Source organism: Salvelinus alpinus, chromosome 22, assembly GCF_045679555.1.
Source record: "Salvelinus alpinus chromosome 22, SLU_Salpinus.1, whole genome shotgun sequence".
Taxonomy (NCBI): domain Eukaryota; kingdom Metazoa; phylum Chordata; class Actinopteri; order Salmoniformes; family Salmonidae; genus Salvelinus; species Salvelinus alpinus.
The window spans coordinates 27,954,163-27,968,436 of NC_092107.1; the positions used below are offsets into that span (position 1 = coordinate 27,954,163).

The 14,274-nt window shown below is 46.1% G+C and overlaps 1 protein-coding gene across 10 annotated transcripts in view; it reads right to left on the reverse strand.

Annotated features, from left to right (window-relative positions):
- myo18ab (myosin XVIIIA b) overlaps positions 1 to 14,274 on the reverse strand; it is a 170,922-nt gene that overhangs the window by 13,190 nt on the left and 143,458 nt on the right. For 7 of the 10 annotated variants that reach the window (XM_071359797.1, XM_071359795.1, XM_071359796.1 and 4 more), the window contains 6 exons: positions 14,040 to 14,156; positions 13,408 to 13,491; positions 5,517 to 5,654; positions 4,039 to 4,224; positions 3,666 to 3,805; positions 2,645 to 2,689 (listed from right to left, as the gene is read on the reverse strand). In XM_071359797.1, the coding sequence (XP_071215898.1) occupies positions 2,645 to 2,689; positions 3,666 to 3,805; positions 4,039 to 4,224; positions 5,517 to 5,654; positions 13,408 to 13,491; positions 14,040 to 14,156 (710 nt within the window). The remainder of the gene's footprint in view (positions 1 to 2,644; positions 2,690 to 3,665; positions 3,806 to 4,038; positions 4,225 to 5,516; positions 5,655 to 13,407; positions 13,492 to 14,039; positions 14,157 to 14,274) is intronic. The other 3 variants (XM_071359799.1, XM_071359798.1, XM_071359792.1) reach the window with 1 other exon arrangement.

Genomic DNA, 14,274 nt, shown 5'->3' on the forward strand with positions numbered 1-14,274 from the left:
TTTACTGAGGACTGGCTTCTGTCTGGACACTCTACCATAAAGGCCTGATTGGTGGAGTGCTGTAAACCTTCTGGAAGGTTCACCCATCCCCACAGAGGAAATCTGGAGCTCTGTCAGAGTGACCATCGGGTTCTTGGTCACCTCAATGACCAAGGCCCTTCACCCTCGATTGCTCAGTTTGGCCAGGCGTCCAGCTCTAGGAAGAGTCTTGATGGTTCCAAACTTCTTCCATTTAAGAATTATGGAGGCCACTGTGTTCTTGGGGACCTTCAATGCTGATTTTATTTTGGTACCATTCCCCAGATCTGTGCCTCAATAGTCTCGGCGCTCTATGGACAATTCCTTCGACCTCTTGGCTTGGTTTGTGCTCTGACATGCACTGTCAACTGTGGGACCTTATATAGACAGGTATGTGCCTTTCCAAATCATATCCAGTCAATCGAATTTACCAAAGGTGGACTACAATCAAGTTGTAGAAACATCTCAAGGATGATCAATGGAAACAGGGTGCACCTGAGCTCAATTTCGAGTCTCATAGCAAAGGGTCTGAATACTTAAGTAAATAAGTGTCTAAAAGCCAGTTTTTGCTTTGTCATTATCGGGTATTGTGTGTAGATTCATGGAGAATTTTAAAAATGTAATCAATTTTAGAATATGGCTGTAACGTAACAAAATGTGGAAGAAGTCAAGCGGTCTGAATACTTTCTGAATGCACTGTAACTATAGAGTTTTCATTCTGGAGATCATTCTTAATTATCTGGAGATCATTAAGGGCTTGTGGGTAAAGTTGTTCCTGACATAGGGAATAGAGGTCTCTGGCTATGTCTTTACGCACCAATCTGTAGTACGTGTCCACAGCTGGCCCATGTGGGACGAACGTAGATGGAGGTCTGAATACATTATAAAAGAGGGGTTGCAATCTCTAAAAAAACAGTTTCAGTTGCAATGTGCGTATTAATTTGTAGAGATCCACCTGCATATTGAAGGCATATGTGCTAGTGGGTACAAAATATCATTCTTTAGACAATAAAGAGATCTTTTTTAATTGTATTTTTTTTACCCCTTTTTCTCCCCAATTTCATGATATCCAATTGGTAGTTAGTTACAGTCTTGTCCCATCACTGCAACTCCCCTATGGACTCGGGAGAGGCAAAGGTTGAGAGCTTTGCGTCCTCCAAAACATGACCCTGCCAAGCTGCACTGCTTCTTGACACACTGCTTGCTTAACCCGGTAGCCAGCCGCACCAATGTGTCGGAGGAAACACTGTCCAGCTGGCGACCGAAGTCAGCCAGAAGAAGTCGCTAGATTTCGATGAGACAAGAAAATCCCGGCCAAACCCTCCCCTAAACAGGGCGGATGGAGACGATTATAGTATCCAATTCGGCCTTAAACATTTGTTTAGGATGGCGCACCATCGGTTGTTAAAGTCCTTGTTCTCTGTAAAGATAGCTGATGCCTTTTGAATGCGCAATACTTTTGGGACTCTTTTGTTGTGGCAATATTCTGAAAGTGTACCTACATGTAATTCTAGGCGTGCAACTTTTTTTGTTTTTCAACTTTCTGCCAGTCAATTGTCAATTATTCCTATGTATTATATACAGTGGGGAGAACAAGTATTTGATACACTGACGATTTTGCAGGTTTTCTTACTTACAAAGCATGTAGAGGTCTGTAATTTTTTATCATAGGTACACTTCAACTGTGAGAGACGGAATCTAAAACAAAAATCCAGAAAATCACATTGTATGATTTTTTGCAATAGCATCGAATAGTCCCCGCGATATGCAACTGTTCAGGGAAGTCAGGAACCAATACACGCAGTCAGTCAGACCTATATCCAGTCACTTGCCAGACGAGCAGAGAGCTTTTTGTAAGACATTTGAGGGTTCTGCATTATATAGTGAGTGTAAAAGATTAATGAGAAACACACCATTCGTTTTTCCGTCGTCAGAGGCAGACAGTCAAATCTCAAATCCACCCCAGAGCAAGGCTCTGAAATATTCAGTAGGCCCTGAGAGCGGGCGTGCAGCCACTGGGCAAAGAACGCTGTTCAAACAAGGAACAGCGGTGTCCAACAGAACCCCCGGAGGACACACTGGGACAGCAAACACAAGGGGAGAAAGGGAGTAGGGTTCTCACTGGAAAGGTAGGAGTCCAAGAACTGAGCCCTGGTGGACACCACATGACACTTACCCAGCGATGGATGCATACTACGCCAGTTAGATATTATATGTTACCCTCAGTTTAAGGCGTTACTCGATGAATAACCACACAGACACTCTGGGGAAGGGGTTGTTTTATGCTTGGTTTAGAAAAGCATGTTGTCAATGGCATTCATGCAGTTCAGAATGTGGCCTCATGCAGTGAAGAGTGTAGCAAATTAGGCTATGGGGGAATAGCTGAGCCCTGGAATAACAATGCAGTATCACTGAAATTGTTCGTTGAATGGTATCCCATAGTTAAGTTCTTATGAAGTGACATATGAACTATGCCATAAGTCATAAACTTGAACTTATATGAGATGGCTTGAACATGGACAATAGATCTGCTGCTTGATATTGCATCCTTTCCAGTGAAGGGCAAAAGACTATTCCAAAATAGCGTTTAAAACAATGTCAAACAACACAAGCTCTAGTTCCTCACGTTTTGTTCCTTCTTTTCTGATACTTTGTCACCATGTCTTGTAAACTGGTCATGATGATGGATGACAGACAGAGACACAAAGAAATAAAGAATACAAACACAAAACAAACAGAAAAGAAAAGTGAGACAGGAAATAGGTAGGTACAGTCCAAGTAAACCAAAAGAATGTGATGAATAGGCTAATGCTTGAAGGATCTAAAACCTAAATCATTGTGGATATCATGGTTGATGTGGTGGTGATGACCATATATATCCTATTCAATTACTAGTGTTCTAATTCATAATTCTATGATGATGACCCTGTGGTTCTATTAAAGATATTTCCTCAAAGTGGGAGAGATTCAAGCGCTGCATATTGCTGGGTTACTGACTCAGCACACCACATCATCCTGATCCCCCATCCTGTTACCGCGTGGAGAAGAAAGAGTACACACTATACTCAAACCTGACTCACAGAGGGAAGAAAGGCCTTCTCCCCGGGACTGTACTCATAAACAAACAAATAAACAAACAAGGCTCGGCAGGAGCAGAGAGCGAGTAAATAAATAAGGAACGGGAGGAGACAGAACTCGATTTCACTGACGTAGCTTTAGCTAGCTGCCTATCTCATCGAATACAGGAAACAAAGAATATATCTTTTTTTAAAGGCCTGAAAATTAAGCCCAGCAGTTTTCAGGGCATAAATCTTTCAGATTGTGTGAATAAGGAAAGACAGAGTCGGGGGAGAGTTCTCTCTGATTGCTTTATCCATGGCCTCTTTCAATGGAACATCCATCCTGACTGGGTCATTCTCTTCCTCTTCCTACCACCTCTTCTGCTTAGTTTATCTACAGTTTAACTGTGTAACAGTAGCTGCTCTCTATGCTGAGTGCGTGCTGACTAGCTGACACTTGCTGTCATGAGAGGACATGAGGTAAATTAATTATATTAAGTGAATTTATATGTTTGGGCACTAAATAGACAGCTATACCTGTTGTATTAGGTTAATGTATATGTCCGGGCACAAAATAGACAGCTATACCTGCTGATGAGGTCCTCGTTGCCGTCACTCTCCATCTCGTCCTCGATGGCGGCCTGGAGGTCACCAATCCTCTTGAAGGCTAGTTTAAGGTCCGCCTGCAGGCTCTGATTGGCTGCCTCAAAGCTTTCAATATCCATTTCCTGTTGGAAGAGAGTGAGACACTCTAAGCTAAGGTCCCAGCATTACACCTACATCTGACCATTTCTGAAGTCTCTTTGTCGGTCTCATTTTTCTCAATGTCTAATACTCCTGAACAAAGCAAGGTTGATGGGAACTGCAGCCGTTATTTTATATCTTCAAAGCGCACCACTGTAAAAAGCCAGTCTGTACAGCACCCCAGTCCCCTCGGCCCATTTGTGACTTTGGGTCTTACCAGCTCATGTTTCTTGCGGCTGGCCTCTCCCTCCTTCTTGGCCAGCTCTCCCATCTCCTCCTTGATATCTCTGATCTGTCTCTGGAGCCGCTTGTTCTGCTCCTTCTCCCGTGTCTCGCTGGTGCTGCGGTGATCCCGCTCCTCTGTTAGCTTCTCAAGGTTCTCCTTCAGACGGGCCACCAGGCTCTGAATAACCAACAGCAGACAGGGACCGTGTTAGAAGAACCACTGCACACAGTCTATATCTGGCCCAGGTCAGAGACCTTATCATGCATGCGCTATAAGAGATACTCCATATCTAAAATGGGATTCAGTTGAGGAAAAACCTACTTGTATCGGTCACATGCGCCGAATACAACAGGTGTAGACTTTGCCTTGAAATGCTTACTTACAAGCCCCTAACCAACAATGCAGTTCAAGAAATACACTTACTTGCTTTGAGATATTCCCCAAATAAGGGCAAGAAACTACTAATTAAATAGTCTACTTGCTAAACATCGTTCTGCTACATACTGTATTTACATACTGTATTTGCACCGCAGAGGAATGCTCCAGCATTTCATATGAGCACATATAGCAACTTCAATGCACTGAAAAGGGTGAATCCAGCCTCCACTAATGCTAAACAGCCATTAGCCTCCAGCCTTGTCCATGCTTCACACTGTGAGTGGGTGAGTTCTGCTCTCTGCCCTCTCAGATGTTTATTGATTGGCCTCCTATAGTTCTCTGTCTACCAGAAATATCCAGCCACTCACAGTGGTTTCAAATGCCATGAGTAGTAACAAGACATGGCTAAATACGACCTTAAAACCCCTTATAACTTTGGACGTATCCTTCCCAAAACTGAACAATTCTTAGCCAGTCTTAGTTGGTCTTTCTATTATTCCAGCCAGTGGAGAACATTGACAGAGAGGGATTCTCTGAGAGAGTTTTACTTTTAGATTTGAGTTAAAGCAGTGTGTCTGGCTGTCTGCACATTGCTGGTAATTACAAGTCCAAAAGTTGCCAAAATGAGCAAAGATGCATTTGTCTGAGGGGAAGAAAATGGATTTCTATTTTTCCCTGGCTGTGTGCAAACAGTAACCTTTATCCTTCACTTAAACGTTTGTCGCAGGCAATATCACAATGTAATTTGAAACTGACAGAATAACAAATGATATTGTGGAGTGAATATAATATGAGCTAGTCAGAGGACAAACAGAGCAGAAGGCATTATCTAACTGTGATATGCTAACAGTCTAAGTTAGAAGAAGGTTATGAGGCTGAATCCAGCACTAAAAATAGAAATAACCGTTTGTGAGGTGGCAAAACTTGTATGGTGGAGGTAGTGGGAGTCAATCGTCCCTCATTTCACCCACTGGGCAATTCTTCAGCCCTGACCCCCCCCCCCCACACACACACACGCACTAGACAGGCCACCAGGCGCCAACCAACGCTCCTCCTCTAGAATGCCCCTCAGCCCCCCTGCATGCTCTCACCTCCAAGCGTTTGACCTGTGTTTTCTCAAACTCCATCCTGGTCTCCATCTCTCGGATCTTGGCCTCCTGCCTGCTGACCAGGGACTTCTCCACCATAGACGTCTCCTGGAACTCCAGCTGGCTCTGCAGTGCCGAGAGCTGAGGGAGTGAAACACAGGAGTAGGAACACAAACAAGGAAGGGTTTTAGAAAGAACAACATACCGTAGCAGAAACAAACTGCCACCATACAGTATATTATGTTAACTCAGCAAAAAAAGAAATGTCCTCTCACTGTCAACTGCTTTTATTTTCAGCAAACTTAACATGTTAAATATTTGTATGAACATAACAAGATTCAACAACTGAGACATGAACAAGTTCCACAGACATGTGACAAACAGAAATTGAATAATGTGTCCTTGAACAAAGAGAGGCTCAAAATCAAAAGTAACAGTCAGTATCTGGTGTGGCCACCAGCTGCATTAAGTACTGCAGTGCATCTCCTCCTCATGGACTGCACCAGATTTGCCAGTTCTTGCTGTGAGATGTTACCCCACTATTCCACCAAGGCACCTGCAAGTTCCCTGACATTTCTGGAGGGAATGGCCCTAACCCTCACCCTCCGATCCAACAGGTCCCAGACGTGCTCAATGGGATCGAGATCCGGGCTCTTCGCTGGCCACGGCAGAACACTGACATTCCTGTCTTACAGGAAATCACACACAGAACGAGCAGTATGGCTGGTGGCATTGTCATGCTGGAGGGTCATGTCAGGATGAGCCTGCAGGAAGGGTACCACATGAGGGAGGAGGATGTCTTCCCTGTAACACACAGCGTTGAGATTGCCTGCAATGACAACAAGCTCAGTCCGATGATGCTGTGACACACCGCCCCAGACCATGACGGACCCTTCACCTCCAAATTGATCCCGCTCCAGAGTACAGGCCTCGGTGTAACACTCATTCCTTCAACGATAAACGCGAATCCGACCATCACCCCTGGTGAGACAAAACCGTGACTCGTCAGTGAAGAGCACTTTTTGCCAGTCCTGTCTGGTCCAGCGACGGTGGGTTTGTCCCCATAGGCGACGTTGTTGCCAGTGATGTCTGGTGAGGACCTGCCTTACAACAGGCCTACAACCCTCAGTCCAGCCTCTCTCAGCCTATTGCAGACAGTCTGAGCACTGATGGAGGGATTGTGCGTTCCTGGTGTATCTCGGGCAGTTGTTGTTGCCATCCTGTACCTGTCCCGCAGGTGTGGTGTTCGGATGTACCGATCCTGTGCAGGTGTTGTTACACGAGGTCTGCCACTGCGAGGACGATCAGCTGTCCGTCCCTGTAGCGCTGTCTTAGGCGTCTCACAGTACGGACATTGCAATTTATTGCCCTGGCCACATCTGCAGTCCTCATGCCTCCTTGCAGCATGCCTAAGGCATGTTCACACAGATGAGCAGGGACCCTGTGCATCTTTCTTTTGGTGTTTTTCAGAGTCAGTAGAAAGGCCTCTTTAGTGTCCTAAGTTATCACAACTGTGACCTTAATTGCCTACCGTCTGTAAGCTGTTAGTGTCTTAACGACTGTTCCACAGGTGCATGTTCATTAATTGTTTATGGTTCATTGAACAAGCATGGGAAACAGTGTTTAAACCCTTTACAATGAAGATCTGTGAAGTTATCTGGATTTTTACAAATTATCTTTGAAAGACAGGGTCCTGAAAAGGGACGTTTATTTTTTTGCTGAGTTTATACACAGTATACTGTAGGTATATATATTATGTTATCAAATGAACGCAACAGCCTACAGTAATAGTGCAAATGTTCAGCCCACCAATGCTGAAACACAACCTCCACACAACTGGTGATCTATATCCACACCACGGCTTTACGCTTGAGGGCTACTCTCTGTATCCACACCACGGCTTTACGCTTGAGGGCTACTCTCTGTATCCACACCACGGCTTTACGCTTGAGGGCTACTCTCTGTATCCACACCACGGCTTTACGCTTGAGGGCTACTCTCTGTATCCACACCACGGCTTTACGCTTGAGGGCTACTCTCTGTATCCACACCACGGCTTTACGCTTGAGGGCTACTCTCTGTATCCACACCACGGCTTTAAGCTTGAGGGCTACTCTCTGTATCCACACCACAGCTTTAAGCTTGAGGGCTACTCTCTGTATCCACACCACAGCTTTAAGCTTGAGGGCTACTCTCTGTATCCACACCACATCTTTAAGCTTGAGGGCTACTCTCTGTATCCACACCACGTCTTTAAGCTTGAGGGCTACTCTCTGTATCCACACCACGTCTTTAAGCTTGAGGGCTACTCTCTGTATTCACACCACGTCTTTAAGCTTGAGGGCTACTCTCTGTATCCACACCACGTCTTTAAGCTTGAGGGCTACTCTCTGTATCCACACCACGTCTTTAAGCTTGAGGGCTACTCTCTGTATCCACACCACGGCTTTACGCTTGAGGGCTACTCTCTGTATCCACACCACGTCTTTAAGCTTGAGGGCTACTCTCTGTATCCACACCACGTCTTTAAGCTTGAGGGCTACTCTCTGTATCCACACCACGTCTTTAAGCTTGAGGGCTACTCTCTTTATCCACACCACGGCTTTAAGCTTGAGGGCTACTCTCTGTATCCACACCACGTCTTTAAGCTTGAGGGCTACTCTCTGTATCCACACCACGGCTTTAAGCTTGAGGGCTACTCTCTGTATCCACACCACGTCTTTAAGCTTGAGGGCTACTCTCTGTATCCACACCACGGCTTTAAGCTTGAGGGCTACTCTCTGTATCCACACCACGTCTTTAAGCTTGAGGGCTACTCTCTGTATCCACACCACGTCTTTAAGCTTGAGGGCTACGCTCTGTATCCACACCACGGCTTTAAGCTTGAGGGCTACTCTCTTTATTCACACCAGGGCTTTACGCTTGAGGGCTACTCTCTGTATCCACACCACGGCTTTACGCTTGAGGGCTACCTTCTGTATCCACACCACGGCTTTAAGCTTGAGGGCTACTCTCTGTATCCACACCACAGCTTTAAGCTTGAGGGCTACTCTCTTTATCCACACCACGTCTTTAAGCTTGAGGGCTACTCTCTGTATCCACACCACGTCTTTAAGCTTGAGGGCTACTCTCTGTATCCACACCACGTCTTTAAGCTTGAGGGCTACTCTCTGTATCCACACCACGGCTTTAAGCTTGAGGGCTACTCTCTGTATCCACACCACGTCTTTAAGCTTGAGGGCTACTCTCTGTATCCACACCACGGCTTTACGCTTGAGGGCTACTCTCTGTATCCACACCACGTCTTTAAGCTTGAGGGCTACTCTCTGTATCCACACCACGTCTTTAAGCTTGAGGGCTACTCTCTGTATCCACACCACGTCTTTAAGCTTGAGGGCTACTCTCTGTATCCACACCACGTCTTTAAGCTTGAGGGCTACTCTCTGTATCCACACCACGTCTTTAAGCTTGAGGGCTACTCTCTGTATCCACACCACGTCTTTAAGCTTGAGGGCTACTCTCTTTATCCACACCACGTCTTTAAGCTTGAGGGCTACTCTCTTTATCCACACCACGTCTTTAAGCTTGAGGGCTACTCTCTGTATCCACACCACGTCTTTAAGCTTGAGGGCTACTCTCTGTATCCACACCACGGCTTTAAGCTTGAGGGCTACTCTCTGTATCCACACCACGTCTTTAAGCTTGAGGGCTACTCTCTGTATCCACACCACGGCTTTAAGCTTGAGGGCTACTCTCTGTATCCACACCACGTCTTTAAGCTTGAGGGCTACTCTCTGTATCCACACCACGTCTTTAAGCTTGAGGGCTACTCTCTGTATCCACACCACGGCTTTAAGCTTGAGGGCTACTCTCTTTATTCACACCAGGGCTTTACGCTTGAGGGCTACTCTCTGTATCCACACCACGGCTTTACGCTTGAGGGCTACCTTCTGTATCCACACCACGGCTTTAAGCTTGAGGGCTACTCTCTGTATCCACACCACAGCTTTAAGCTTGAGGGCTACTCTCTTTATCCACACCACGTCTTTAAGCTTGAGGGCTACTCTCTGTATCTACACCACGGCTTTAAGCTTGAGGGCTACTCTCTGTATCCACACCACGTCTTTAAGCTTGAGGGCTACTCTCTGTATCCACACCACGGCTTTAAGCTTGAGGGCTACTCTCTGTATCCACACCACGGCTTTAAGCTTGAGGGCTACTCTCTGTATCCACACCACGTCTTTAAGCTTGAGGGCTACTCTCTGTATCCACACCACGTCTTTAAGCTTGAGGGCTACTCTCTGTATCCACACCACGGCTTTAAGCTTGAGGGCTACTCTCTTTATTCACACCAGGGCTTTAGGCCTGGGGGCTACTCTCTTTATTCACACCAGGGCTTAAGGCCTGGGGGCTACTCTCTTTATTCACACCAGGGCCTGAGGGCTACTCTCTTTATTCACACCATGGCTTTAGGCCTGAGGGCTACTCTCTATATTCACACCAGGGCCTTAGGCCTAAGGGCTACTCTCTTTATTCACACCAGGGCTTTAGACCTAAGGGCTACTCTTTATATTCACAACAGGGCCTTAGTCCTGAGGGCTACTCTCTTTATTCACAACATGGCCTTAGGCCTGAGGGCTACTCTCTTTATTCACACCATGGCTTTAGGCCTGAGGGCTACTCTCTATATTCACAACAGGGCCTTAGTCCTGAGGGCTACTCTCTTTATTCACAATATGGCCTTAGGCCTGAGGGCTACTCTCTTTATTCACACCATGGCTTTAGGCCTGAGGGCTACTCTCTATATTCACAACAGGGCCTTAGTCCTGAGGGCTACTCTCTTTATTCACACCAGGGCTTCAGACCTAAGAGCTACTCTTTATATTCACAACAGGGCCTTAGTCCTGAGGGCTACTCTCTTTATTCACAACATGGCCTTAGGCCTGAGGGCTACTCTCTTTATTCACACCATGGCTTTAGGCCTGAGGGCTACTCTCTATATTCACAACAGGGCCTTAGGCCCGATGGCTAGTCTCTTTATTCACACCAGGGCCTTAGGCCTGAGGGCTACTCTCTTTATTCACACCATGGCTTTAGGCCTGAGGGCTACTCTCTATATTCACAACAGGGCCTTAGGCCTAAGGGCTACTCTCTTTATTCACACCAGGGCTTTAGACCTAAGGGCTACTCTTTATATTCACAACAGGGCCTTAGGACTGAAGGCTACTCTCTTTATTCACAACATGGCCTTAGGCCTGAGGGCTACTCTCTTTATTCACACCATGGCTTTAGGCCTGAGGGCTACTCTCTATATTCACAACAGGGCCTTAGTCCTGAGGGCTACTCTCTTTATTCACAACATGGCCTTAGGCCTGAGGGCTACTCTCTTTATTCACACCATGGCTTTAGGCCTGAGGGCTACTCTCTATATTCACAACAGGGCCTTAGTCCTGAGGGCTACTCTCTTTATTCACACCAGGGCTTCAGACCTAAGGGCTACTCTTTATATTCACAACAGGGCCTTAGTCCTGAGGGCTACTCTCTTTATTCACAACATGGCCTTAGGCCTGAGGGCTACTCTCTTTATTCACACCATGGCTTTAGGCCTGAGGGCTACTCTCTATATTCACAACAGGGCCTTAGGCCCGATGGCTAGTCTCTTTATTCACACCAGGGCCTTAGGCCTGAGGGCTACTCTCTTTATTCACACCATGGCTTTAGGCCTGAGGGCTACTCTCTATATTCACAACAGGGCCTTAGGCCTAAGGGCTACTCTCTTTATTCACACCAGGGCTTTAGACCTAAGGGCTACTCTTTATATTCACAACAGGGCCTTAGGCCTGAGGGCTACTCTCTTTATTCACAACATGGCCTTAGGCCTGAGGGCTACTCTCTTTATTCACACCATGGCTTTAGGCCTGAGGGCTACTCTCTATATTCACAACAGGGCCTTAGTCCTGAGGGCTACTCTCTTTATTCACAACATGGCCTTAGGCCTGAGGGCTACTCTCTTTATTCACACCATGGCTTTAGGCCTGAGGGCTACTCTCTATATTCACAACAGGGCCTTAGTCCTGAGGGCTACTCTCTTTATTCACACCAGGGCTTCAGACCTAAGGGCTACTCTTTATATTCACAACAGGGCCTTAGTCCTGAGGGCTACTCTCTTTATTCACAACATGGCCTTAGGCCTGAGGGCTACTCTCTTTATTCACAACATGGCCTTAGGCCTGAGGGCTACTCTCTTTATTCACACCAGGGCTTCAGACCTAAGGGCTACTCTTTATATTCACACCAGGGCCTTAGGCCTGAGGGCTACTCTCTTTATTCACACCATGGCTTTAGGCCTGAGGGCTACTCTCTATATTCACAACAGGGCCTTAGTCCTGAGGGCTACTCTCTTTATTCACACCAGGGCCTTAGGCCTGAGGGCTACTCTATGAGCCATGCACCTCTTTTTCATTTCACATCTCTACTGGGTGCTTTTCACATCTCTACTGGGTGCTTTTCACATCTCTACAGGGGGTCCGACATCCAACCTTCCTCTTTTGGAGTAGCCCGGCCTCTCTCTATTGAGTGGTTCAGAGTTTTAACATAGTTCAGACCAGGATAGGGATTCAAACACTGGACTTTGTTACATGCACTACATATCTATTATTCAAAGCGTAGATACGTGCCCCCGACTGAATTCCTTTAAATTATTTCTAAAAGTTGCTCCGCTGTTTCAAAGCAGAGAAACTATTTGCTAGGAATAATAATTTCCTGAATATTGACTTTGGGATGTACATCGAGGTCAGACGAGGACTTTTTGTTTAATCTGAAACCAATATAGCTAAACTAACAACTAGATTTATGCCCTCCAGTCCAACTCAAGTCTTTAAATAGGCCTAAAGTAACCTTCAAGGAAAGAAAAAATGACAGTTTTAAAACATACTGACTATATAATTATTATTATGTATTTCGATGTGAATTGAAAGAAACTGTCCTTTACAAGCTCCTGTATGAGGGAGCCCCTGGGAGCATCGTGTACGTTCAATAAGATGACAGCTTCCCTGCCATAATGACTGACTAGGCATCAGAGAGAGAGAGAGTGAGAGCAAGCCAGAGATAGCGGGGGAGAGAGAGAGAGTGGGGGAGAGAGAGAGAGCGGCGGGGGAGAGAGGGAGCGGCGGGGGAGAGAGGGAGCGGCGGGGGAGAGAGAGAGAAAGGGGGATTCGGACACTGCCCTCATAGCCTGATGATGATAGATCCCCCCCCCCCCCTCTCTCAACAGTGGGGATAATTGTTCCGAGGCCAGGGTCTCTGATGGTTATCTCCAGACTGGAGCGCCACAATGTGAGTGTCACGCTACAACACAAATGTCCCGTGTCTGGGTGGGATTATGAGGCAACAGAGAGAGCGAGGTAAAGGTATTACAGGCTTGATCCCCTGCAGGGTCACCTTGATTTGATAAAAAAGGCACACAGACTGTGACCACACAACACGGTTCCACAATGAAATCACTCCGACTGAAGGGTGCGTATGTTAAAGCTGGGGACTACTAAAGCCAAATGTCACAGCCTGACTGGGCACCGTGACAGACAACAGTCAGACAGACGTTCTCTATCTTCAACTGCCAAACAGATTTGACAATTTTGGTTATTCTGATAGACACATCTCTAAAAAGACACATTGATTATCCCATGTCAATCATTTGTAAGGACTACCATGCAAATAGAGGAGATAGGTATGGAGGACTATAAATTCCATGAGGCAGATGACTTATGTCAGCTAGCTAGTCCTGCTCAATGAGTCCCATTATGTTGTTCTAAGTGCAGACAAAGTGCTGCATTAGGATAGCCCTGTCTATCCCTATACCCTCCCGGCTAAACAACTGTGTCCCAGTGAACTGTACCTTCTCCTGCACATCCTGCTTCTCCTTGAGGGCCTCCTCCAGCTGGGCTTGTAGGTCAGAGATCTGGGCTAGATTCTGGGTCGACTACACACACACAAACAAGCTACTGGTCAGTCTGATTGGTTTAACACCAACTTATCTCTACAGTGTATTGCATCATGTTTACTTTAAGTAGCACAGTACAACATAATATATTCATCCCCATTTGGTCTACACAGCTAGAAAACAGATTAATAAACAACCATAAACAAACATGTCGATGGGACCATGTCACACATTTTTAAAAGCAAGAGTAGGGAGGGGAGACATCAACACACCTCATTTCAATGTGACCTGTGTGAAATGAAATATTAGAGATTCGTTTTTTTTTTTGCTACATGAAGCGCTCCACATAGCGAGCCCAGGGGAACAGCTGTCTCACTTTAGACGGGATACATTCATTTGCAGCTAGTAGAAGCAGATCACTCATATTTCCATCAGTGTCAGACAGATAGAGCTCACTTTTCATCTCCACTTGATAGCAAACTGCTCTACACAGATACATTAACACTAATGGAGAGCACTAAGCTGATGCCAAATACTATTTACACCATTGAAATAATGCAGAATGACCCTTGCATTGTGTGTGTTACCTGGACGACAGCTGACTTGTGTTTCTTCATGAGCTCGTTCATATCCTCCTGGTCCTCCTCCATACGAGACTGCAGATCATTCTTCTCCCTCAGCAGCCTGCTCAACTGCTCTTCCAGCTGAGAGAGAGAGAGAGACACAGAGCGATACAGAGAGAGAGAGATACAGAGAGACACATAGCGATACAGAGAGAGAGAAAGATAGAGAGAGAGACATACAGAGAGAGAGAGAGACATA